Source organism: Pezoporus wallicus, unplaced genomic scaffold, assembly GCF_028554395.1.
Source record: "Pezoporus wallicus isolate ANWC-B61680 ecotype Strahan unplaced genomic scaffold, APGP_CSIRO_Pwel_v1 contig_5696, whole genome shotgun sequence".
Lineage (NCBI taxonomy): Eukaryota > Metazoa > Chordata > Aves > Psittaciformes > Psittacidae > Pezoporus > Pezoporus wallicus.
The window spans coordinates 213,981-239,975 of NW_026642402.1; the positions used below are offsets into that span (position 1 = coordinate 213,981).

General features: G+C 42.0%; 1 protein-coding gene across 2 annotated transcripts in view; it reads left to right on the top strand.

Moving 5' to 3' along the window:
- Positions 1–25,995, top strand: part of ANTXR2 (ANTXR cell adhesion molecule 2) — a 109,213-nt gene that overhangs the window by 14,450 nt on the left and 68,768 nt on the right. For both annotated transcript variants that reach the window (XM_057429883.1, XM_057429884.1), the window contains exons 8-10: positions 14,565–14,625; positions 17,165–17,260; positions 21,428–21,497. In XM_057429883.1, the coding sequence (XP_057285866.1) occupies positions 14,565–14,625; positions 17,165–17,260; positions 21,428–21,497 (227 nt within the window). The remainder of the gene's footprint in view (positions 1–14,564; positions 14,626–17,164; positions 17,261–21,427; positions 21,498–25,995) is intronic.

Sequence of the window (25,995 nt, forward strand, 5' to 3'; positions counted from 1 at the left end):
TTAGCTAGAGAATACAGGTTTAAAGAGACACTTCATCATAAAAGGGAAAGCTAATTTCAAAAGAGATGAAAATGAAATACATCACAAACATGCAGAAGTATTGCTCAAAGTGTGGTGTCTAAGGCGCAGTTGTGAAACCCTCCATGAACATTTATTGAACATTTCTTGTTCAGAAAAAAATACACCATTTACAGAAATGGAAGCAACCCAACAGTTAAAACCCTCTAGCAAAACTACAACCCATAACTTTTCAGCAGGAATGACTGGAGGAGCTGCTGTAAGCATTTACTTAAGTTTGTCTCTCCTAAACTCAGATAGGAAATCTTCTGGCTGCTGTGTAGTTAATACTTGTAGCAAATTCCAGAAGAGCTGATCAGTTACTTTGTTGATGGAGAAAAACAGTGGGAAGCATAACCATAGAGTATCTGTTAGTACCTGCTTCTGCAGTGTTTAAAGTCTAAGCAATTATTCTGATTTATATTAAACAAAACATATTTAATTGTGGCAGGGGATTAACACTCAGGACAGCTGAGATTAGCAATTAGAGAAAACCTAGCTCAGATGTTGAAAAGCTTACACTGTGTTTTGACCACCTTCTTAGTTCAGATAAAATCCCAGTGAAGCAAGTAAGGATTTAAGCACCACCATGCTGTGTTGTGTTTCTGTTGAGTAACATCAACACATGATTCAAGACTCTGCAGATTTCTGTAAAGAGATGACTGCTTTGTGAAGTTTCGAGCTCTTCTGGCATTACTAATACCTAACTTTATGAAGTAGTAACTAAACAGCAGTGTCAGGGTAAATAAATCTAAGTAGAAGTCTAGAGCTTGGAAGAAAAATGCTGAAGGCAAGTTATTATGCCATGAAGAACAGTTTACTGATGTAGTTTGGCTGATAATTATGGGCAGTATGGCCTCATGAGCAACCCATAGCATTGTGAACTGTAAGGGTTCTGGAATGCATAGTTTTTATCACAGTGTGGCAGTTTAGGGCTATATAAAGAAATGAAACCCATTCTTTTTACCCTTCCTTTTCTATATAAGGTTTATGTTAACTTTTTTTTTAATTTTTATTTTTAAACCCATTTGCTAAAGAACCATTTGGGAATTTGTTGTTTACATTGTTAGTTCCTAGTCCATCTGTCATAACCAAAATAGCACCTTCCTACCTGGCTCTGGGGGATTGTTGGTGAGGCTGCACATCTCTCAATACAAGGATGCTGAGCTGTAAGCAAGCTAAATCAAGAGAACCTCTCTTGCATCTCGCCAGATACCGTCCTAAACCAGTGCTGTAACCAGGAGAAACTGTGAAGACTTTGTGCTTATTAAATAGCTCAGTCAGACTCACTGTTTCCCTAAGGGGTCAGTTTCTGCAGGGCAACTAGAGACTGTAGAGCCAACAGCCTTGAGAGAATTGGGTAATAGCTCAGGCGTTGGGTAACTCTTTCCTATAACTCAGAAACCAGCATAGGACTCCCTGGTGAGGGGAGCAGAAGGTGTTTGTCTTCATAGAAGCAAGAAATGTTGGTATTCCAAACACTGCTCATTTGAACTGTTTCATCACCTGTGAAATAGTGACTGGGAGAATAACAAGAAGCAGCAGCAGTTAAATTAAGGACTGGGAGCCAAGGTGCTGCTACTGCTTGAATCAAACACATGGAGTCTTAAGACATGTACCTTTCCTAAGGCTGAAGTTTCTGTAAAGTTCCTGTAACACTTCACTGCAAATCAGTATGGTGTTTTGTTTCCATTTTTTTCTGCAGTTTTCTCCTGTTTCACCCTCTTCTGTGGCACATTTCTGTGCACGTGGTTTGCACAGCTCAGCAAATCTGAATTGTTTTTATGTGCCACATTCTGAGACACAAAAGCAGTGAAGGATCCCCACTTCCCTTTTGCTTAAGCAAATGCAAGATCTACCGATTTGTGAGTGCCTGGTTGTCTCTGCAGGCAGAATTGGACAAGACTTGCGCCTTTAAAAGTTACACTAATGGAACTCATTTGTATCTAATAATATTATTAGAGTGTGACAGTTCTAAGTAGACTTAAAAACATTTACATGCTGAAGTGAGTTGGCAGAGCTTAATACAGGAAGTTAAAATACATTTTGTACTTAAGAAACCCCACAAAAATCTATCAGATAAGATTACAGGAACTGAATAGATGCAGAACTTGAGAGAGTATGTAGTCAGTTTTAAAAAGTTCAGTCTAGAAGTGTTATATCTTTAAGAAGAATTCTACCTGAGAAGGATTAGAAATAGTATTGCTAAGCTCCCTTTGCTTATTCAGTTTGCAGGTGCTCAGTTTTGAATTGTTCATTCTATTTAAACATACTGGACAAACCCCCCCCCCCCAACACTGATAAAGATGTGCAAGCTGAGCAGTTGCATCACCTAGAGCATTTTAAACTGAAGGTAAATTGTTTCCAAGATGGGGGAGCCCCTCAGGGAAAAACCCTAACCCTTAGCGTAAAGTTGTAGGTTTGGCCAAGAGAAGTTGCAAATTTGTAGATAAGATTGCAACTATCAGAGAATCTTAGTCTCAAACCTTTAGCATAGGTATGGAGAGGCAAGATGCCATAGAACAAGCTACTGATGGTGTGCAGATAGCCCCCCTGCAGCTCTAACTGGGTTGCTGCCTTCAGTGCTGCAGATCTCACTGCAGCAGCAGTGGTCACAACAACTGGAGGAAGAGTGACAGGGTAACTGCAAGGGAAGACATGATGGCAGGAAGGAGCACAGTAATAACACATCAGTAGTTCCTCCCTCAGGCAGAGCTTTTCTCTGACAATGCCTGCACTGAACTGGGTAGCACCCATGGCTGTGTGATACCTTACCCCCCATGATGAGATGTCTCAGTACTTACTCAAGTATCCACCTTCTCTGACCTGGGGAAAAGACACCGCAGTGTTTGCAGGATGTCAGCTCCAATGCTGAAGTGCAGCTACTTAGAACTATCAAATGAGTGTACTTAGAAGCAGCAAAGTTAAACAAAGAATTAAAAGGTTTTAAATTGAAATAGGGGAAGTTCAGGTTAGATACAAGGAAGAAGTTAACTTATGTGAGGGTGGTGAGGCGCTGGCATAGGTTGCCCAAAGAAATGGTGAATGCTCCATCCCTGGCAGTGTTCAAGGCCAGGTTGGACAGAGCCTTGAGCATAAAGAGAGGCTGAGAAAATTTGGGCCGTTCAGCCTGGAGAAGAGAAGCTGCATGGAGACCTCAGAGCAGCCTCCCAGTATCTGAAGGAGGCCTAGAAGGATGCTGGAGAGGGACTCTTCATCAGGGACTGTAGCATAGGACAAGGGGTGATGGGTTTAAAATGAAACAGCGGAAGTTGAAGTTAGATCTAAGGAAGTTCTTTACTGTGAGGGTGATGAGGCACTGACGTAGGTTGCCCAAAGAAGTAAATGCTCCATCCCTGGCAGTTTTCAAGGCCAGGATGGACAGAGCCGTGGGTGACATGGTTTAGTGTGAGGTGTCCCTGCCCATGGCAGGGGGTTGGAGCTGGATGATCTTAAGGTCCTTGCCAACCCAAACCATTCTATGATAAATGCATCCAGGGTTCTTTAAAGAAAATACATTCATAGCATAGCCAGTGGCAGACTTCTGGTAAAGCAGTGTAAGCAGGTAGTGCTGTAAAAATCTTACTGCCTAATTATAAGAATTCTTTCTAGTAAAACTCATGTTGATAGAGGGAAATCTGCTCCGGTTGTAAAGAACAGTCAGGAAATCCTTCTCATATTCAGATTGATTTGTGCAACAGTGAAGGGTATCTACTGAATATCCAGGGGGTTTCTGTGTCAGTTAGATGGTTCCTGTATCAGGCACCATGCATGACAGTGCGTTCCTACCTTTAAGTTATGTGGATGACAACCAGATCATCAGGGACATGTAAAATGTGTGGGGGCAGTGACACACACAGCAGCTCTCAATACCTGACTGGTCACTTCTCATCTCAAATGTGGTGCACGACATTTATACCCTAGTACCTAGCAGACAGAGGGGCCACACAGCTTGTTGATGAGACTGGGTGAAAAGCAGACCTGTACCTGCATGTATTACAGTCTAATAAAGCTCAGCAAGGAGAGGGAATTGACCTGTGTTGGACAGTGAGCTGGTGCCAGAAGAGGGGGAAAAGAACAGAACGTACTGAGTAGTAGTCAGTTATGTTCAGGTAGACAAGAGCTGCCTTCTCTCAAGTGAAGAGGAATTTTAGCCTCAAGGTTTGTAAAACTTACTGCAGGACTTTACAAAAGTGTGTTCCAGCCTTGCTGTCGGTCTGGTGCCTGCTGCATCGGGTAAGCTGTCAGCAGCACTTTTTCAGAAGCAGCAGCACTTCACCCTAGCTTTTGCACTAGGGCGATAAGAGTGAATTATTAAACTCATGAGTCAGTCAACATCTCCAGCTGTTACCTGCTGTAAGCAGCAAGACAGGTCAGCAGAGTTCATAGAGATGGGCTTAACAATGGCAAGTTAGTGCTCCAAGGTTAGACGTTCTGGCAAATGTGCAGTATGTCTAACCAGGAGCGTTTCCTGAGCCTCTTCTAAACTGCTTGTGTGTCAGTGGCCAAGTTGCAAGCAACTTGGTTAATGAGTTGTAACTGGGAACTGTGTTATTTTGAAGTTGTCAACAGGTCTGCCCTGAGCTAGCTCAACTAATGAGAGCTGACTACCTCCCTAGACTACCTTGCTGAGAGTGTGCAGCATCTGCTTCCCCCTTTTTTCTTAAACAGTGTCCCTCGGCTGCAGATTGAGGAAGAGGGTCAGCCAGCTGACTGCACGCTCTTAAGATTTTTCAAGACCAAAATGGGTTTAAACAGTTCATTATCAATTATGCATCAGCTTAATTGGATCATTTCCTGTAGGAAGAAAATATGCTCAGTTTGTGCACTGGGAATCCAGGAAGCAAACTGTTAAACATTTAAGGAGGCTGGGGGAGGAGAAATGCAACAAGTTACCATTAAATGAATTACTCTGTTTAAATCAGTCATCTTCTTTAATCCCCTTGGACGGTCTGATACTCAAGCTGTACTGGGTGCAAGGCTTAGAACGAACGCTGTGCTGTTTTCCGTGTGATTGAGACTGAGTAGGTAGTTTTGGGAATTACTGCATGTAGTTGTTAAAAGGAATCAATGGCCTGGAATAGAATGCTTTCTGCTCTATCCTTCACTGCTGTGCAGCCCTTAATTTGACATTCTCTGACATACTACAAACTATATAATGTTCTCCTGGAGAGCAGAGAGCTTGATAAGCCAGCAACATAACTGACATGGTTCGAGTTTGTGTGAGCATGCATTTACTTGGGGATTTGGATTTGACTTGTCAGGTATCCCTGCATGGCTATCAGTTCTGTTACATAAGGGATGCTCCAAAAGTTGCTTAAAAAGAAGCACTCGCAGCTCCAAATGAAATTTAGTGTTACCTTAGTGATAAGTTTCTTCAAGATGGATTTTCCTTACTAGTAAAAAAAAGAAAAAAAATGTATGAAAGAAAAGAAAGAAAAGAAAGAAAGAAAGAGAGAAAGAAAAGAAAGGAAAGAAAGAAAGGAAAGAAAGAAAGAAAGAAAAGAAAGAAAGGAAAGAAAGAAAGAAAAGAATGATAAATAGCCTAAACAACTTCTGTTAAGGAAAGTAACTGTCTGGATTCCTATTTACATTACTTGATAAGTAATGGGCTTCAAGTTGTTTTTGGTAATTTGGGGGTAAAGGTTCTCATGCTTTTAAAATACACATCTTTGATGATCCACAGTTTTGTCATCTACATTTGTTTTACTCAGTGACTACAAATGAAGTACTGCTCAGACATTGCATAATTATAATATTCCCACTAATCTGACACTGCACCCAGCTTCTCTCTGATGGTTATTTTATTCGAGACCATATGTCTCAGGGATTCTTTCTTTTCATTTAGCTAGGGGACAGGACAGCAACCTTCTCCCCATCCCCTCCCCCCTTGCTCTTTGTGCAAGGCACTGCTGAGCAGCGTCAGGAAGTAGGCTGGACTTGGCAGTAAGTTGCAGTTAAGAGCACAGATGTTTGGCAGCAGAGGTAGCTATTAACTGCTGTAGTTCCCTTGCTGTAACTTTGCTGGAGAGAATCACTGACATGGTGTTTCCTATGAAAGCACATGTTTCATTGCAAGTTATCTTGGTTTGATTGTCTTCTGTCTAGTGTGAGGTGGTTTGTTGCCTCATTGCTTTCTGCACAGATCAGCACTGGGGGAAAAAAATGGAAAAAGGTAGGGGTTGCTTTCACATGAGACACATGATGTGAGACCAGTCCATATATACAGCATGGAATTTAATTTTGCACATGGATCCCATGGGTTTTGTGTTTTGGGATTTTTGTTGTTTTGTTTTTTTTTTTCATACTTTTCTTTTTCATTAAGTTCAGATCCTAATGAGATGGACCTTGGGATACTATCCAAAAGAATGCAAGATTTCACTTTGGAAATAAGTAGTTCACTTCAGGGAGTTTAAACATTGGTTGCTTCATGGAGAAGCTGGCCTGTCTAGAGCCTAAGGGGTGCTTTTGACTTAAAAATCCTGAGTATGATTAAGGGCACAAAAGTGTAAACGCTGAAAACAAGGGCTCTGCTTAGATTAACTTTCTCCTGTAACCTATGCCAGGTTTAAAGTTTACTCTTATCACAATATAAGGGGGCACAGCTCCCACTCAAATAGAAAAACACAGCTCTTGAATGAGAGAAACCTGTAATAATACTAACATACAGATAGCCACAGTTTTTCACCATCACATACTCACTTTCACATGCTGTAACATTCAGCAAATTCAGTGTGAAAAATACTGATCTATTGACAGTGAGCATTTCATTCTCTAAAACAAAATTAGCAAATGAGTTCATTTTAATTAAACACCTCCTCCTTTACTTGCATTTCCTGTTTACTGTCTCAGCAACAATGTGTGTGTATGAAGTTCTGAGTTACAGAAAAAAACCCAACCAAAAATGAGGACTGCAGCTGCCAGTAGTACTTTGAAATGACTGATAGAAAAATAAAAGCACATGGAAACATGGGTTCAGTCCATTCCTAGTTCAGCCAGTTATCACAAAAGAATCATAGAAGCAAAATCATTTCCAGAACTAAACTAACCATCTGTGTGAACTGAGCTTTGATAGGCCCTGCTTGACTTGGGCTGGCCAGACAGGCCACCAGCCCAACCTAGCTCAAAGCTACTAAACAAACACAACTAGAACGCTATTTTCAGTATTCATTCCTCTGAGGAGTTTCACAACTCCATGCTAGGACAAATCTCAAGAATGTATTAATTTACCAGAGAAGGGACTAACTCAAGAGCATTGTTCCACATCCTCCAACAACTCCACACAACCCCAGCCCAGAAACCCTAAACTCCACTTACAACTTCACAGCAACTGTGGTCCACCTAAATAGATTATACAGGTGTGTGGCATTCCCTGATCAGCACTTACTGGGAGGCAAAAGGTGTAGGCAATCCCAGTCAGTAAAGAACCCAGTAAACTTGAGCATCACACTTGGCAATTGCAACAGGTTTTGTCTATGTGCACAGATCCCACTGAGGCTAGTAATGGTAATATAAAGTGCTGTTATGTGATGAGGGCCCTCTCAGACATTGCTTTGAGTTAGCTGTTGCCTGTGCCATTGTCCCTTCCTGCAGCCCTTTTTTCAGTACATTTTATCAAATGAAGTAGCTGTGTTTGGTGGTAACAATTACAAGATTGTGGGTGACTAACTGCAGCATGGTTGCCAGTATGTCTTGATCGAGGGTGAAAGCGAGGAAGATGCAGCATTTTGTGATGCAGGTTTCATGGTTAACTGAGAGGTCCTTGGCACAGTACATGAGGAGAACCACATTCTCTTCACATGTCGCAATATGAACAGTTTTAATTATGTTTGCAGTTTACCGTAGTTCCTGTCTGCTTTCCTCATGGCTGCATTTTGCTCACTAGATGTTGTGTTTAGAGCATCCCTAGAGAAAAGGATGAACCCCACATTTGGAAGGAAGAGAAGAAAGAAAATGGGATGGAAATCCCCATAGAATTTACTGTTAGACTACCATTTAAGGATTTTATTTTAGTGCTGTTTTGCCATCTTTCTGAATTGAGAAGCGCACATTTTGCAGCGAATGTACACATGAATGGCTGGCAATGTATCAATAGGCCATGCTCCAGGCACAAGCCCCTCTGCACTGAGCAGGAGCTACTACTGCTGTGAATGTAGTTTTGCACACAGACTGTCCAAAAAGTGATTATATTGCGCTGACAGCATGATTTGCACATGTCTTGCCATATGTGGGTATAGCAAGTATTTTGTTTTAAAGGTGAACAGGGAAAGGGAAAGGTTCTGGAAAGAGCAAGTTAGAGGCATTTATTTTCTTACAATACATGCACTTCTGTTCACAGAACCACACGCCTTCCTCTGTAAAGAGCCAAGCTGGCCTGATGTGGGATTGGCAGCAGTTCACTGTTATGCTGGTGTTTTTCCTGGGAATCAAACACCTTACATCCAAATATCATTTTCTAGTGTCACAACAGTAGACTTACAAATTGTGATAGTGGTTCAATAGTGAATTCAGCTGTGCTGACGACCAGTCCCAAATCCTGACCTCAGTGTGCAGTTCCGGGGAGGACCAGATGCCACGTGAGTTATGATTTATAGTGCTGACCGCTGCCAAAACCTTCCTAACTGCATACTGGGGCTAAGCAAAACCAAATGGTGCTGGGAAATAACTTGACACTTAGCGTATTTTGTTAATTGTCGATGTACAGTTGGGTTGCTCCATGGCTTGTTGCTGCTGCATTGTTCTCACCGTTTCTTGGAACATGAAATTCATTAAAGTGCTGGAAGGGAAAGTTATTTCAGCCTGCATGTAATGCTGTACCGCATGTACAGCTCTGTTCCACAGTATGTTCTGAGTGCATGGTAGTCAAAATACTTACAAAGCTGCAGTGCTGCTTTACTGTTTCTAGTCCAAGAACCTTTAAGAGGCAGTAGCCAAGGTGAAAAGTGAGTCCACGCAGAGCTGGGCCCAGTGTGTGACAGTTTTAAGAGGTACTGGAAGATGCAGAAGCCATATGTTTTCAATGGGAAGAAATGTTTGCATAAAGCAGGGGCAACATTTATGACAAGGCAAAATTTATAAACAGAGGTGGAGCTTGCAAAGCCTGTAAGCACTAGTGTGCCTTGTATCATCTTGTGGTTTGGCTGCCTTTTTGCTGTTTATTGCAGGGACATCTGCCTTTTCTATGCTAGTGTAATTATTTGTGTAGGTGTATTGTTTCTGAAGCTTAAATCTGACAAAACATGATCCTGTTTTTCAGTTCAGACACATACAGGTCAGAAACCGACAGCATTTCTGTAAAACATCTCTAATAGAATTAAATGTTTTATTAATGACAAAAATGCTAAACCACTTCTTTAGGAAGGGTAGTCAGGCACTGCAGCTCAAGTCAGTGAGTCTACAGCAAGGGAGAATTTGGTTTTGAGTGCCCATGTCTCAGATGCCTTTATTCTGGTAACTTCTGTTTTCAGAAGTATTCCTGAGTGAATAACTTGCATTACTGAGAAGTGCTATGGAAATTGTACAGTATCCATTTGTTTAATAGCTGTAAGATGTGATTTCACCAAAAGCCTTAGAGGCTTCTCTGTCTTCCAGCAGTCCTCAGGAGCTGTGCTGAGCAGTGTGTTCAGCACAGAACATAAGCTGCCTTCGTGTGCTTGTTACTGAGGTAGCTGTTGTAATAACTGTGGAAAACAGCATGACGTTTTTAATCTTAGCTGCTCGGCTGGTGCTACTGCAATATGGCAGTGAAGTAACAAATCCTGTATATGGAGGAGCTACAGAAAAGGGTTTCCTCAGCAGTCTGTTGTTTTGTTGTTTGCTGTTAAACAAGAGGAAGTTTGGGACCTGAATTTCATGTCTCTTTTTTTTTGTTTTTTTTGAGTACAAGAGACTACCTTGAAGAGCAGAACTCTATTTCCTTCTCTTTCCAGCAGCCCCACATAGAATCACAGAATGGTTTGGGTTGGAAAGGACCTTAAGATCACCTAGTTCCAACCCCCAAACGTGTTTCCTAATGTGTTAAACTGACAAGCTTACAGCTGTGTTCATTATGGTTGGACTTGATCTTAAAGGTCTTTTCCAACCTAGTTGATTCTGTGATGTGACCCTCTCCACTTTGATTAGCCTCTGTGTGTAGAACTGGTGTTCTGCACAGCACAGTTCAGTCTCACACTTTGAGGAACTACTCAGAAGATCCGTGTTGTGGTTTAAGCCCCGCTGGTAACTCAGAACCACACAGCTGCTCGCTCACTCCCCCACCTTCTTCCTCCCACTACTCCCAGAGGGATGGGGAGGAGAATTGAAAGAATGTAACTCCCATGGGTTGAGATAAGAACAGTCCAGTAACGAAGGTATAACACAAAACCACTACTGCTGCCACCCATAATAATAATAAGGGAAATAACAAGTGAAGAGAATACAGCTGCTCACCACCCGCTGACTGATACCCAGCCTGACCTGAGCAGCGATGTAGCCCTTCTGGGTAACTGCCCCCAGTTTATGTACTGGGCATGATGTGCTGTGGTATGGAATACCCCTTTGGCTAGTTTGGGTCAGGTGTCTTGTCTCTGCTTCCTCCCGGCTTCTTGTGCCCCTCTCCCTGGCAGAGCATGAGACTCAGTCCTTGGTCAGAGTAAACATTACTTAGCAACAACTAAAAACATTGGTGTTACCAACGTTGTTCCCAGGCTGAAAGTCAAAAACACAGCACTGCACCAGCTACAAAGAAGGAGAAAAATGACTGCTACTGGTGAAAGCAGGACAGTTCTCCACACTTCTTCATTTCTGAAGCTGTAAGAAAACTGAGCACAGGCTAACTGGTTTCAATTCTGTTTTGTACTTGGGTTTTTGGGGAAATGTTTCTTTCTGGGATGGCTAGTGGTTGAGGCTAGAAGAAAAGTCTTTGCGAGCCTGGGAGAGGAGAGCCGTGTATTTGGTGTGGAGCTCTGGTAACAAAATGGATGACACGAACTCTCAGTGCATACTGTTAAACTAAGTGTCTTGGTTTAAGCCCAACTGGTAACTCAGAGCCGCACAGCCGCTTGCTCTCTCTCCCCCACCCCAACTTCTGGAGGACTGGGGAGAAGAATTGAAAGAATGCAAATCCGATGGGTTAAGAACAGTCCAATAACTAAAGTATAATACAAAACTACTACTACTACCACTAATAATTATCATGATAAGGAAAATAACAAGGGGAGAGAATATAAAAATAAGAGGGGAAAGGAAAAAAAAACAATAAACAGAAGTGATGCACAATACCATTGCTCACCACCCGATGACTATCAGCGTGACCTGAGCAGCGATCCAGGCGTTCTGGGTGACTCCCTCCAGTTTACATACTGGGCATGATGTGCTGTGGTATGGAATACCCCTTTGGCTAGTTTGGGTCAGGTGTCCTGTCTCTGCTTCCTCCCGGCTTCTTGTGCCCCTCCTCACTGGCAGAGCATGAGAGACTGAAAAGTCCTGAATTGGGGCAAGCATTACTTAGCAACAACTAAAACACTGGTATGTTACCAGCATTGTTCTCAGAGTAAAGTAAAAAATGCAGCTCTGCACCAGCTACTAAGAAGGAGAAAAATGGCTGCTATCACTGAGCCCAGGGCACTAAGGCAATTTATAGCCTTATTTAAATCTATTTTCTGTCAGCAGACCTGTTTAACTAGCCTATCCAAGGATGGTCTTACATAGTGATCATTCCAACTTGCCTTGTGGGCAGCAGGTTTCTAAATAACGAATTTGCATTTGATTATCCTGAAATGGGAAAGAAAGAGTGTCATACAGTTTTTCATAGAGTTGATTTTGATCTTGCTGACTCTTCAGCCCAAGTTTCCACAGCAAAATAAAGTTTTTAAAAGGAGTGGGAGGGGCTGGTGTGGAGGAGGGAGGTGAAGTTATATACATGTTTTGGTTTCTATGTTGCCATTGTTAAATGTGCTTCTGTCACACAACTGGAGCTCCCTTAAAAGCTGTTACTGTTGGGATGGGTCAGATCCCCCATCTTGGGCTGCAGAAGTGGCAAGGGTACTAGATTTCAGCTGTGCATACATACTGTGTATGAGCCCTGGGCTTACCCCTTTAACTTTGTGGTGAAACACCAGCATCTTGAAAAGGAGAACTTGGATAACTTACATGCAACTTGGAAAATCCTTCATGAGCTGTTGCTAAAAGGTGATTTCAGTGTGGTACTAGAAGGGGTGAAACAGGAACAGCCCTGATCTAGAGATGAGGGCTTACTGAATAATGAAGATGGGTCATGAGGCAACATGGCTAAGATGCTTTCACTTCATTCCTAAAGGGAAGAGATTAGCTTTTTATTGGAATGCAGTGTGCTAGCTTGGAAGAAACAGCTTGCATGGAAAGAGTGAGAAAAAAAAAGAAGATTAAAACAGATAGATAGAAAAAAGTGAGAGCCAGAGCAGGAAAAGAAGAAAGACTCCAAGTTTCTATATATCATTTCAAGATGCAAAAATATGTTCTCCTCTCCCACCTGTGACAGGACAAGTGGTGATTGCTTGGAAAATATTTTCACGTTTGGCATTATGAAAGCTAAATACAAGTTACCATATTGTTGTGAGCCAAATCATTAAGAGTGGTGGCATGTGGTACAGTTAATGGGTTTTGACCCTTTGCACCAATGCTCTGATTTCAAAATCAGAAAAAAATAATCAGTAAATCAGTATTTTATTTTGCACATAATAGTCCTCCTCCCCCTCCCAACCTCTGCCCCAAACTGCATAACATTTCCTCTCTCTACACTGAGCTAAGAATCAAAAAGCTAAGTCCCTTTTAGGAATTGCGATGAGAGCCTCAGCTAATATAAACCGGCCAACTTGGACCTACATTCTTTCCAAAGTTCTCTCTCGCTGTGTCTCATCCAGATGTGTGTGCCTGCAAGGGCTCTCTTTTAAAATACTCCTTAATGTTTATAAATGGGGTTTTAAGGGCTAAAAAAGATGATTTGTGCACAACAGTTTGTGGGGAAACAGGTGATATGGGGAGTGATAAATGAGGCAGGCTATTCTTTTCCTTGGAGCTTGGCATGCTTTTTGTCAGCATAATGACAAATATATTGTTTCTGCTGGGCCTGGATTTCTAGCAGGCCTAGATTGCTGTGGGGCAACAGAAATCACTAGCAGTGATAAATAGACAAAATAAACAAGAGAGATGTACTTAAAGCAGAGAATGAGGAGTTAAGAGTAAGACAGAGTTACATTTACTGACATTCAGCCAGCTCATGAGCAGGCAAAATTCTGGCAAATGGAAATAGAGAGGGGATGAAAACAGGACTTTCCACTATGCACCTGATTGCAAGGGCCTGAATTGATTCCATGCAGTAGTATATATGAATGTCTCCTAAGACCTTTTGAGTTATTACAGGGAAAGCTATCTAGACATCACAAAAGTTTTCTGAGAGAAAAACTTAAAACCATTGGGGAAAAAATAAAATAAAATCACACATTACCATGGAAAGGTAGAAGGAAGTTGTGGATTGTTTATATGTCTAATCCTGAAAATTTAAAGAAACTCATTCCCCTTGAGTTAGCAGAAATCCCATTACCTGCTTAGAGAGGGGGATTAACATTTCTGTCATAGGTGTCACATCTTCCTCCTGGACAACAGTAATAAGCAAGAGACGGGCCCTGCTGTGGGACTGAGATCCTGGCAGTGATATCACCATTACAATCCAGCAGCAGTTGTAGACAGACAAGCTTTGAATGGAAACTGAAGTGGTCTGCAACACCTGGTTGCTATTCATGCCTCTGCTTGACCATGGATAATGTGATCGCTCTGTTTGTAAACAGTAAAATGTGACTTGGCTGAAACTAAGGGTAGCATCTGAGACCTCCAGAAGTACAAATCTGTCAAAGGTGCTAGTACCTCCTTTCTCTTGCATTCCATCCTTTGTATTTCCAAGTCACCTGTAAGAGTGTTGTTTTATCCCAGCCTTTAGGAATCATATTCCTTGACTGATTGGAGAATCAAAGCAGGCTGGTACGGCAGTGAAAAAACCCCCGTCCTACAGACGGCAGCACGTCAAGAGCACTCTGCATTCTTGCTGTGCTTTACAGAGGGCATGATGCCAGTACTTGGAATAATGTGCACTTGGCTTGACATGCAGATTGTTGGAAGACTGCTTTTGACCGGATTAACTTTTGGATCAGGCTCTTTGTGACTAATTTTTGGCTTGAACTTTAGGATTGGGGTTCCTGGAAAATTAGGTTAGGGATCTGAACAGAAATTTAAACACAAATATCAGACATCATTGTTTACAAGACTGCCGTCGATTTAATGAACTGTCCAAATCTTCTGAACTCCTAGGAGACTTGACTGTGCATGTCTGCAGAAGTTCTGCATGGTCAAGGCAATACCCTGCAAAACGAGACTTAGGCTTATCAAACCTGTGGCTATGCACATCTTTCTTCTAGGAACAAGTGTTTGGTTAAATCATATTTCTCACTGAAATAGCACACAGACCTATCTGTGACTTGTTTCCTCCTTTACAATAGGTTTTGAAGCAGTCATGCACTGAGATTTTATATTTGGAGCCATCCAGTGTCTGTGTAGGAGGTGAGTTTCTATAATGTTAAAATAATATTTGATTATTATAGCATGGATTTCCTGAGGTACCTAAAAGAAAACCTTACAGGTCTCTAGAATAAAACATCCGTATTTGAAAAACCCTCAAGGAGTTAAAGAAAGATCAGATCCTTCCCTGTTGCCTCATTTTTGTCCTAGAAGAGGTGTCTTCCAGGGCCTCCTCTCATAGCTTAGGTAATATATGTGGAAGTTTTGTCCACGGGACCTGATGAAATCCATCCGTGGGTCCTGAAGGAGCTGGTGAATGAAGTTGCTAAGCCACTGTCCATCATATTTGAAAAATCATGGCAGTCAGGTGAAGTTCCCGATGACTGGAAAAAGAGAAATATAACCCCCATTTTCAAGAAGGGGAAAATGGATGATCCAGGGAATTACAGGCCAGTCAGTCTCACCTCTGTGCCTGGCAAAATCTTGGAGCAGATTCTCCTGGAAGGCATGCTAAGGCACATGAAAATCAACAAGGTGATTTGTGACAGCCAGCATGGCTTCACTAAGGGGAAATCCTGCCTGACCAATTTGGTGGCCTTCTGTGATGGGGCTACAGAACTGATGGACAGGGGTAGAGCAGTTTATGTCATCTACCTGGACTTGTGCAAAGCATTCGACTCTGAACCACACGACATCCTTGTCTCTAAATTGGAGAGACATCAATTTGATGGGTGGACCACTCGGTGGATAAAGAACTAGTTGGACCAGTCTGGTTCAACATCTTTGTCAGTGACATAGACAGTGGGATTGAGTGCACCTTCAGCAAGTTTGCTGATGACACCAAGCTGTGTGGTTCAGTTGATAATGCTGGAGGGAAGGAATGCCATCCAGAGGGACCTTGACACGCTTGTGAGGTGGGCTGATGCCAGCCTTATGAAGTTTAACCATGCCAAGTGCAAGGTCCTACACCTGGGTCAGAGCAATCCCAGGCACAGCTACTGGCGGGGCAGAAAAGGGATTCAGAGCAACCCTGCAGAGAAGGACTTGGGGGTGTTGGTCGATGAGAAACTTAACATGAGCTGGCAGTGGGTGCTCCCAGCCCAGAAAGCCAACTGTATCCTGGGCTGCATCAAAAGGAGTATGACCAGCAGGTTGAAGGAAGTGATCCTGCTCTTCTGCTCTGCTCTTGTGAGACCTCACTTGGAGTATTGTGTGCAGTTCTGGTGTCCTCAACATAAAAAGGACATGGAACTGTTGGAACAAGTCCAGAGAAGGGCCACGAGGATGATCAGGGGACTGGAGCACCTCCCGTCTGAAGATCGGCTGAGAAAGTTGGGGCTGTTCAGCCTGGAGAAGAGAAGGCTGCGTGGAGACCTCATAGCAGCCTTCCAGTATCTGAAGGGGGCTTGTAAGGATGCTGGGGAGGGACTCTTCACTAGGGACTTAGTGATAGAACAAGGAGTAACGGGTTCAAAATTAAACAGGGGAAGTTTAGATTGTATATAAAGAAGAAGTTCTTTCCTGTTAGGGTGGTGAGGCACTGGAATGGGTTGCCCAGGGAAGTTGTGAATGCTCCATCCCTGGCGGTGTTCAAGGCCAGGTTGGACAAAGCCTTGGGTGACATGGTCTAGTAGTGTGAGGCATCCCTGCCTACGGCAGGCGGGTTGGAACTAGATGATCTAAAGGTCCTTTCCAACCCTAACTATTCTATGATTCTATGTTTCTAAGTTGAGAGGCATTTAACTGGCCCCCTACCCTTAGTCGTGCCCTCATATTCAAAACTATGGAACTTATTCTGTGACACTTGCATACTATCATGGTTTTAAGTTTGAGAATCCTGTTAACATATATGTTCATATAAATACATGACAATATTTCTAAGTGGCCTGATCCTAAGTCTGTGGAGTTTAAGCGGTAAAGCATTTAACTGCATTTTTGTGCAGCGAGGGGAAATACATTTATTAAGTAGAAGAGTTGCACAAAATTTTAAGGGCTGGTCTGCTTTATGGGTTTCACAATCTACACATAAGTTGAGACCAATCCAAATCAGGGAGTTGCAAAACCTCCGTATTTTAATGTTTCTCTAACAACATGGATTGTTTCAATGAAACTCGTGGCCTTGATAAACCAACCATTTTCACTCCTCCTCTGCACAACTCACAAATAGCATGGCCCTTCCACAGCCTCCAGAGAAATAGCACTAAGGAGAAGTGTTTTCTTCATCTGGCACTTGAAGTCGGCCTGAGCCAGGTCTGGGGAGTCATCTAGTTATGAGACCCAGATTTCTCATTTATCACTGAAAGATTGTTTCTTACTGTGCAACTGAGCCCCAGATCCTGTTCACAGTCAGAATTAACCTCCATTTCAGTAGGGCTGCCTCAATGATTAAGATCTGGGAATAAATCTTAAGTTTTCCTATAGTGACCTAACTGATGAATGCAGTACCAAGGGCCACTTACAGAAAAGAGACCTGAGTAAGTTTTAAGCATTACTGTGTTTATTGCAAGCTGTATTGAAATTCTTGCCTAACTTACTGCAGTGCACTAAATTAGTGATTTTGGGTTTTTGCTTTTCTCTCCAGAGGAATTTCAGGTTGTTCTTAGAGGAAGTGGCTTAACTCTTGGAGGCAAAACTGATGGCATTAGTTGTACCTATCAAGTGAATGGAACTACAATTTGTAAGTATTCATGTTTGATATTATCTGCCTTGTTATTTCCCAGTATGTGATTTATTTTGTTTCTCATTACCTCATTTAATTAAAATCCAAAGAGAAAAATATCAAAGTGGAGGAAAACAGGAAAGGCTCTGAGGATTAGTAAAAGGATGCAAGTTATTTCACATCTTGCCTAGTGGCTTGAATTTGCTACTGCTTGCCATAAGCTGTAAACTGTGCCTGGTGTTTGGCAGCCCAGCTGACCATGTGAATTAACCTGGTGATAACTGTCTGGCTTCTGATGTTCAAGTAAGCAGGTATTTGCTGAAGGAAAAAAAATGACCACAGAGTATATCAGCTGAGTGCCCCTTCTTGTAAGAAGGCCCAAGCCAAGACGCAGGCTCTTATCATGATTCCAGAAGGCACTGTTTTGTTACGTTCACCTGCCTTGTTGTCCTGGAGCATCTCTGCCTGCTCTCTCTGGTGTACCAGAGGTATAGCCATTGTGCTGTTTGGTTCAGGGGCTTGGCAGGGTGTGAATGCCCCTCTGTGACATGGAGTTAGTCCTCTTCCTGGAGCTCCTGCAGCAGCACTGAATAAGGCCAAGTCAGAACAGTTGGTACTATTTTGTCCATATCTCACTGGGGAACTTCTACTGAATGGAGTGCTGTAGAAGGTAGAAAAGCTCTAAAAGTAATTGAGAAGTAGAGTGCAGACTATTTTCTTCTTGATCTCTGGTTAAGTAAGTATGCTCATGGGGAATGTAACTTTCAGCAAAAGATTCTGGACTTGGTCTTGTCTTGCTCAGTGCATTAACTCGCCCCAGGGCAGATGAAAAGTCATGCTGGAATTTGGGTTAGTGTCCTTGCACTGCTCTGTTCCCTGAACTGACACAAGGTAGGTGATGGTGAACAAAAAGCCATTAATAGAAACCTCTGCCGTTTTTTTATACTAAGGAATTAAATTGAATGGCTAATATAAGTACATTTTCTTGCTCTAAGTAGTGTCCTTTAGAAGCAAGCCAGACTAGAAAGAAAAAGTCCAACTCATTTTTTCTCTCCCTGCTGTCTGATTTTTATATTTGTCTTAAATTCCTCCCCAGTAGCACATGTGTTTTCCAGTACATTTTCTTCCTCACTTTGGATATCATATATATTTGAACAGACTGCCAATCTCTCCTGCCTGTTAAACATCTAAAATAATTTTGAAGAACAGTAATTCTGGATAAAGGCAACCTGTGTAAAGAACTGCTTGTTTCAATTTCCCTTTAGATGCAATTGTCACCTTCATTTTCCTATGTTAAACTGTAGCTTGCTTACTTTAACTTGTTGCATCAATTAGATTCAAAAAGAGCTACAGTTGCAGCGGGGCAAAATGACTGATGCAGTGATGTATTTATCATCACTCTGGACCTTGCTTACTTGGAGAAGTGGGGAAACAGTCTTAGTTTCAGATGACTAGAAGTCATCTCACACTATCTAGGTTAAACAGCTGAGACATCAGATATCTGACCTGAAGATAATTCAAACTGAAATTTCAACTGAAGTGGCTGGTTTGCAAGTCCTCAGGACTCCTTAGTTCTATTCCTGCTTTGCTCCTGACTTGTTGGTTACCGTGAGCAGTCACTTCTCTACACCCCAGTCTGTCTATTTGGGAAATAAAAGTAATAGCACATATGTTCTTTACATGAGTGTTTTGAGGCTTGCATCAACAAAGTTATATTTGTAGTGGCCTCTGTACCATTCAGGATCTTCTGATGGGGTGCTTTAAGGTACTGCTGGAGATAAGGACCTGTAGAACACAGCTTAAGGAGGGGTTTTGCCATCTTCCATAAGCATCACAAATGTAAACTTCCTCTGTCCTGCTGGTGGGTGCTATTACCAAACTACAAGTATTACCATTATTTAATAATAGTGCTAGCAGCATATACCAAATAGGCTTTCAGTACTTAAAGATTGGTAGGTTGCAGTGCTGTCTGACTTCAGACAGCTGTGCTGCCGAGGAACCCTAGGAAACTGGTATTCTGATGTGCTCCGTGCTACAAGCAAGGGACTCATTGTGGAGAGTGTCTGGAGGAAGCTGTCAAGGATGGGCTGAAATCCAGAGCACAGGCTGTCAGACAGGGAAGTTCACTTGGTTACACCTGCAGGAAAGGAAGAATGGCCAAAGTAATTGTGAAATGTGGGCTGCTGCAGGGCTGAAAATAGTAAGTTGGGCTGTCCCAGTCCACTGAAAACAAGAGGCAACATGCTTCACATTCTGCCACAGATCTATTGTGAAGTATTAGGAGAGTGGCTCTCACTGTGAACATTTCTCAGGCATGGAGCAGGCTACCTAGGCAGCCTTTCACCAGCTTAGATGAGTGTTACTGAAGAATGTCTGGGGCATGCTGCGTTCTTTAAATGACCTTTTAAAATGTTTTCTCATTTATATTTCTAATTTCTCTGACTTTTAAGTCTCTTATAGTTGTACTGCACATGTACATCTGTTTTGCCATCGCAGAAATAACAATTATTGGACAGGATGAAGCCCCAAGTACTTGCTAGCATCTGATGGGAGATTTTCCAACCAGATCTCTGTGCTGCCTTTTTTTGCCCCCCTTGGCTTCAGGAAAGGGTGCTCTAGAGCACACGAAGGGAGGGGAATAGCACACTGATGTATTTGTGTGCATGTTGCAGCATGAAAACACAATCTGTTGTATGGGATCTTGCCAGAGACCTGCTACCACCCACCCAGGTTCTCATCGTCGGCAGTGGACAACAACAAATGTTTAGGGAGTAGTAGAGGAAGGAAACAGTGAAGTGTGATCCTTCCCCTTATAGGTAAGCTTGTTCTGTACAGCTTTGGGCTGGGCTCCTAGCACTTTTGTCTCAGAGCAAGGCTAGAAGAGAGCAGTGGAGCTGGGATGGATGGACAAAAAGGTAAGAAGGGCCATTTGAGCAGTAGCAGGAGGAAGGAGATAGTCCCAAGGAAAGGAAAATTGTTCATGTGTCATTGCATTCTCCTCTACAAAATGCTGGCAGTCTCTCAGAAGAACCCTCACTATATAAGGGCATAACAGAGGGTATTGCATGAGAATGTACTTTCATGTCAGAGTTCCCCTGACTGATAGCTATGGGGCCAGCCTCAGAGCAAACCCCTATTTTGTCAGTTCTTCTGGTTTTAAAAGATGCATTTGGCGTGTTTCTCTTTTTGCATTTATAAGGAACCATTACCAAATGCTGGAAAGGAAACCTGCCAAATGTAGCTGTGGGATAGAAAAATAATCTAGGAAACATACCATTAAGACAAAAACATATGGCAATGTGCTAATCCCTCTTCCCCACCTCACAACTAGCCCCAAATCTAGGCCAAGCAGTCAGTGCACAATATCGCACGTAAGAAAAGCTCATTTATGCTAGCAGCTCCTCCTTCAGCTGCCCCTACATACACCCCTTGTCTGTCTGCCCATTCCCTAAATGCAGGACAGTCATCTCCATATTTATCTGCTCTCACCCCTTAATCAGGAAATAGTCCATGCTTGCAGGGGCAGCTCTAGTATAGAAATTCACTGTCCTGCCATGGGGAAGTTTGGGGGGATGGTTCTGCACACAGGAGCAGGTTTTTTCCCAGCTTATCAAACGCATGAGGTAAAAGAGCTCCCCCCTCTCCTCTTCACAACTGCAGAAAGGGTGTGCTCTGCTGGGCACAGGGTTCCACTAATAAATGCTGTCTAGTTTAAGAGGCTCTACAAGCAGCTAGAGACTCAAATCATGAAGAACACTGGCAAAATAGACATTCCAATCACAATAAAACAGTCCTTGAATATAGTGTGCAGCGTTGGAGCTAACTGGAAGCAAACTGGCGTCCTCCAAATATTAGGAATCCTCTTCCAAAAACCCTGGTGATTCTAGGAAATGGTCTCTAGGAAGAGCATGAGCTGACTTGAGTAAAATCAAGTAAGCAGCATAACATGGTTCACACTCACAGCTAAAGCCAACTCTGGGTTTCTGTTTTCAAGGTTCAGCTACAGAAAAGCAGCAGCTTTATTCCCTGACTTGGCCCTGCTTGCTTGCAAGCTCCAGTCATTTCCAAACCAGTACTGAGAAGGGAAGAGTCTTTACAGCATATGCACACATCAGCTTCTCATTGAAGCAGCACGGTGTATTAAGCTCATGTGATTGTTGATGGATTTTTTTTTTTTTTTTTCAGATGAAAGACCAAAAACCGTGGAATCTGATTTTTTGCTCTGCCCTGCACCAATCCTGTACAAAAGTGGGCAGTAAGTACTTGAATCAAATGTTACCCTCTGTTTTGCTAGAATTAGAGCCATTATTGCTGATGTTAATTGTGGGGGGGTTTGGCTGAATGCAGCCTTTCATTGGGTTTATGTGAGGTGGTTTGTTGTTGCATTTGTTTTTCCCTGATTCTTGTGTTATTTCCCTGGTGTATTTACTAGCTTTGGAGTGGGCTTTAAATAGTCATCTGTGACCAAACTGATTTCGACAGTGTCTTAAAAATGAATATTCAGCCAGTTTATTAAACACTGAAAAGGTCTGGCTTGTCATAAGTTTTATGCAGATTAGCTGTTTTAACAGAGTAGAATATACAGTCTTCTGGATAATCTTTAGGCTCATTGTTAAATAGATTACATTATCACTGACACTTACAAGCTATTATTAAAATTACATGTCAAGATGTGTACCACTGCTCAACATGTAATGAGAACATGAGGCGCTGACATAAAGTTCTGACAGCACTGTGGCTAAATTGCAGCTCTAGTCTCACTGGCCATGGCTGCGCATTACTTCTGGCCCATTGAGAACTAATCCTTCCTTCCTCTTCTCAAATTCAGACATGCCCTGGGCTTTTAAGATCACTTCAACTTCATGATTCCAATTTGTGAAATCAGAAAAGCTAATGAGAAAATTCCATGTTAGATCCTGGCCCTGTAGCAGGGCAAAGGCTTTTGGGCTGTTGACTTTCTCTTAGTTTTGCAACTAGCTCTTCTCAGAGTTATTTGGGATGAGCTTAATACTATTCCAGTAGGAAGCGTAGCGAAAACACACACAGAGAAGACATACATGGAAAGCAGAGGAAGGGCATGAGCTTTTCACACTTAAGTTTTTCCTGATACTCAAGATGCCTTTTACATAGCTACGCAAAATGTCCATCTTGTCTTATGTACAGGAGGACTTTGTTAGACCTGTGTGCCTTTGTATTAAGCAGTGCAGTGGCACTGTTTTTGGTTGAGTTAAGCTGTATGTGGTTGTCTGGCAAGGGCACAAGAGAACTGTAACAAACTGGTGACTTAGCTGAAACACATCAGCACTATGTGCAGCTCTAACAGAACTCAGATTTTGTCATCAGAACCATGTAAATCAGTCAGGTTAAGAACCCCTCCTCAGTGACCTGACCTTGCAACTGAGGAACAGGAGGCAAATTAGGCCCCCAGTATTAAGCACCCCAGGACCTGAAACTGTAAATGGTTTTCCACACACTTTTAATTTGAGGGTATGTAAACAGCCTATCCTGACAAATGAATATGAAACACATGGAATATTTGTATCGATGGAAGTTACATGTTTATACAGATGCAATACTTATGTAATGGAAATTACTTGAACATGCTGCATTTTTCTTACTCTGTGAAGAGCTTGTTTGGCCTGTGAGGCATTACTGAAATAGACTATTCACCATATTGCAATTGCACTGTAGATCAAACATGTGTCTTCTCAGCAGTGTTTGTGAGGAAGGATGCATAAACAATACACATCAAGTTGTACAGGTTCACAGGAAAAAAAAACCCTCACATCTCTTCAGGAGTTAGTATGTGAAATTTACTTCCATTACCTGATACTGAAGTAGCTCTGGCTTTGGCCTAGAGATAAACAGTTTGCTGTGCAGGAGACTGACAGCTATGAGAGATACTTACTTACTTGAACTCCTGACTTTCCATTGGCACAGCTCAGACTATTGCTGGATAACTCCCAGTAATACCTCATGTAGTGGAGCTAATATTAGTCACTAATGTAGGAACAGCTAGTCTGTTCTTTTTCTAGTGCTCTTTTTAGTGGAATTAAGAACAACACAACCGAAGTTGTTAGCTTTGTGACTTCTAAGCCTGCAGCTTAGTTTCTGGTAAAGACTCCTTTAACAGGTTTCATTCTGTTTTTCTAATTGGAGATACTTCTTGTTGACTGATCAATTTGTAGTTTACACATACAGAACAAAAACCCATGCAGAATAGGTAAAATGCCCAAGATGCTGGTTTGGTAAACCCGTGGTCTTCTGCACATAGTTCATTGTGTATTTCTACTTATTTTTCAGCTGCTGGCTGTGTTTAGTTCAGAGCTTGTAAAATGACAGATGTAGATTTAACCAAGCGTTCTTTTCAAAACCCACTTTTTCACAGTACCATGTAGCAGATGCATGGGGTATCCTCAGGTTGTGTGACACCGTAACTATGCTGCTGGTGCCATTTTGGATACTTTCTTATCGAGCCACTTCTGAAGTGCAAAATTACATGGGCTTCTTACAAACCCAGCCCTCTTTAAAAGACCCCTAATCAAGCTAACAGATGGGAATTACTTGGGACTCTTACATGAACAACCTGTGCATTATAAAAAGTGTCAGAAAGTACTGAAATACTTTATAAATACAAGTACCAGGTACACTGCAGAAGGAGCATGAGGAGACAAACGCAAGTTGAATTGCTTTGCTTCATGTACTTTGAGAGATCTCTTATGTATTGTGAGAGGAGGTGGGATGTTACAGCTAAGCTGGTTTAGTAATAAGGACTCAGATTCTACTGCATTGACCATTTGAAAGCCACATTTTTAGAGTCTTGAAGAATATTTGAGAAAATCAGTTCCCCTTTTTAGGGCAGGCTTGAATTTGCTGTCCTGACACAGCACAAAGGAATCAAACTGAATCAGTTTTCTTTGACCTCTTCATTACTTTTGATGTTTCTTGGGTTAGTGTATTTGGGAAAGAAAATGAAGCCCTTGTCTCTTTGGAGAAGCAGTACAGGAAAACAGGTCTATTTCTAGAAGTCTGCATTCTTGTGCTACTTCCCTTTTGTTTTCTTCATTTTGCTCTTAAGTTCCTTGAGTAGACTTTCCAAAAATAGTTCTGTAGGCTTGACTTCACAAACAGATGGCTTGTGTTCCTCCAAGCCAGTGGTAAAAACCCCTCTGCCTTCAGTGGAGAGGCTGTCAGAACAATATGCATTTCCTTACTGAACATTTACAAATTGTGTTTTATTTGATGAGTGGATGACAATAATAAAAGTTTAAACTAGCACAGCAGTGTGCTATTCTACTGAAATATTTGTGGTTGATATTTACATGTCTACTACTACCTACCTCAGTTTGTTTGATCATTACTTTCTCCTTGTATTATCACAGTAAAATTTTGGATTTGCTGGTGCCTACCGAAAAAAACCAATCTGATCTTGTGCAGATGCTCATCTAAACAAAGCAAGAAAGTTTAGGTCTAAGCAAGGTGGGGAATTGTTAAAAGTGCAACAGGCAAAGAATTAACATTGTTCTTAAAATGGTTCAGAGAACTAGAGAGGTTTATTTTTTAATGCAACTACAGTGTCCACCTTCACCTTCCACCTCCACTTGAATTCCAGACAGTGTTTGCTCCAAGATTAGCTCATAAACTGAAGTGAGCCTTTCCACCTCAGTCTAACAAGGTATACAAGCTTCTCAACATGAAACACATTGACTAAGCTGTCCAAGCATCTGTACAGAAAGTTGGTGATGTGTTTCAAATGACCAACAGAAGGGCAAACATCGGGTCAAGTGGGATCGCTCATTTATGTATCACATGGTCTCCATCTCTCACCTGAGTGATATTCTGACCCCATTGCAGTGAATGGCACTTGACTACCTGAGGGGTGCCCTGGGATAAAATTGGGCTGTATCTTCCTCCTTGGACTTGTAAACTTAAGGACTAATAAAGCCAAAAAAGAAAAACCCAAACTTAAGCTCTCAGTTAGTTGAATTTGGAGGCAGATTGTTTGTAGAGATAGTACAGTCTGCATGACTGCTTTTTAATGACCTGATTTGCCCTCAATTCAAATCATGTTGGCTTCAGCTTGCATATATTCCTTCTTACATCCTGTCCAACATGAACAGCTGCTGGCTCTTTTAAGAGCAAAGATTAAATAAGAATTACTTTTTTTTTGTGGTAGAAAGGAAGATGACTACGTTTGTATTCCCAAATCCTGAGTTGCCTCCAGTTTTCAAAGTAGCTGACTGACTTCAAGATCCAGCATGCAGTTCACTTGAAACAAAGCACGCAACAACACGTCTTAACCTGTTAGCCAGCATCATATATTGGTTTTTTTAATGTATTGGTAGTAGTAAGAGCTCCTGGCAATAGCACAAGTTTAGTAGTCACTTTAAATGCTCTTTCTATCCCACATTCATAAAAGGAGTTATTGAAGGAAAAATCAACCTTACTGAGCAAGTCCAATGAGAATATGAACGTAACTGGAGAATCAATAGCTCAGACTCTTGCAAGTGTAAGAAAACTAGGGATTTTTGTCCTAGAAAGAAAGCATAATGGGAAATGATCTCTAGGACTAAGCACATAGCTTTATGTTTTGAAGCTGCAAATGCTTCCTGGAGACATGTTTTTATTTGGCTATTAACCAGATTTCTCACAGGAGGAGCCGTTAAAGTCTTTGTTCTTCTGTTGACAACAGCTGCTTGGCTTGTTTGGCACTCGATTGTGAATGGGATGGCAGCTCAGAGGGAATGCAGAAC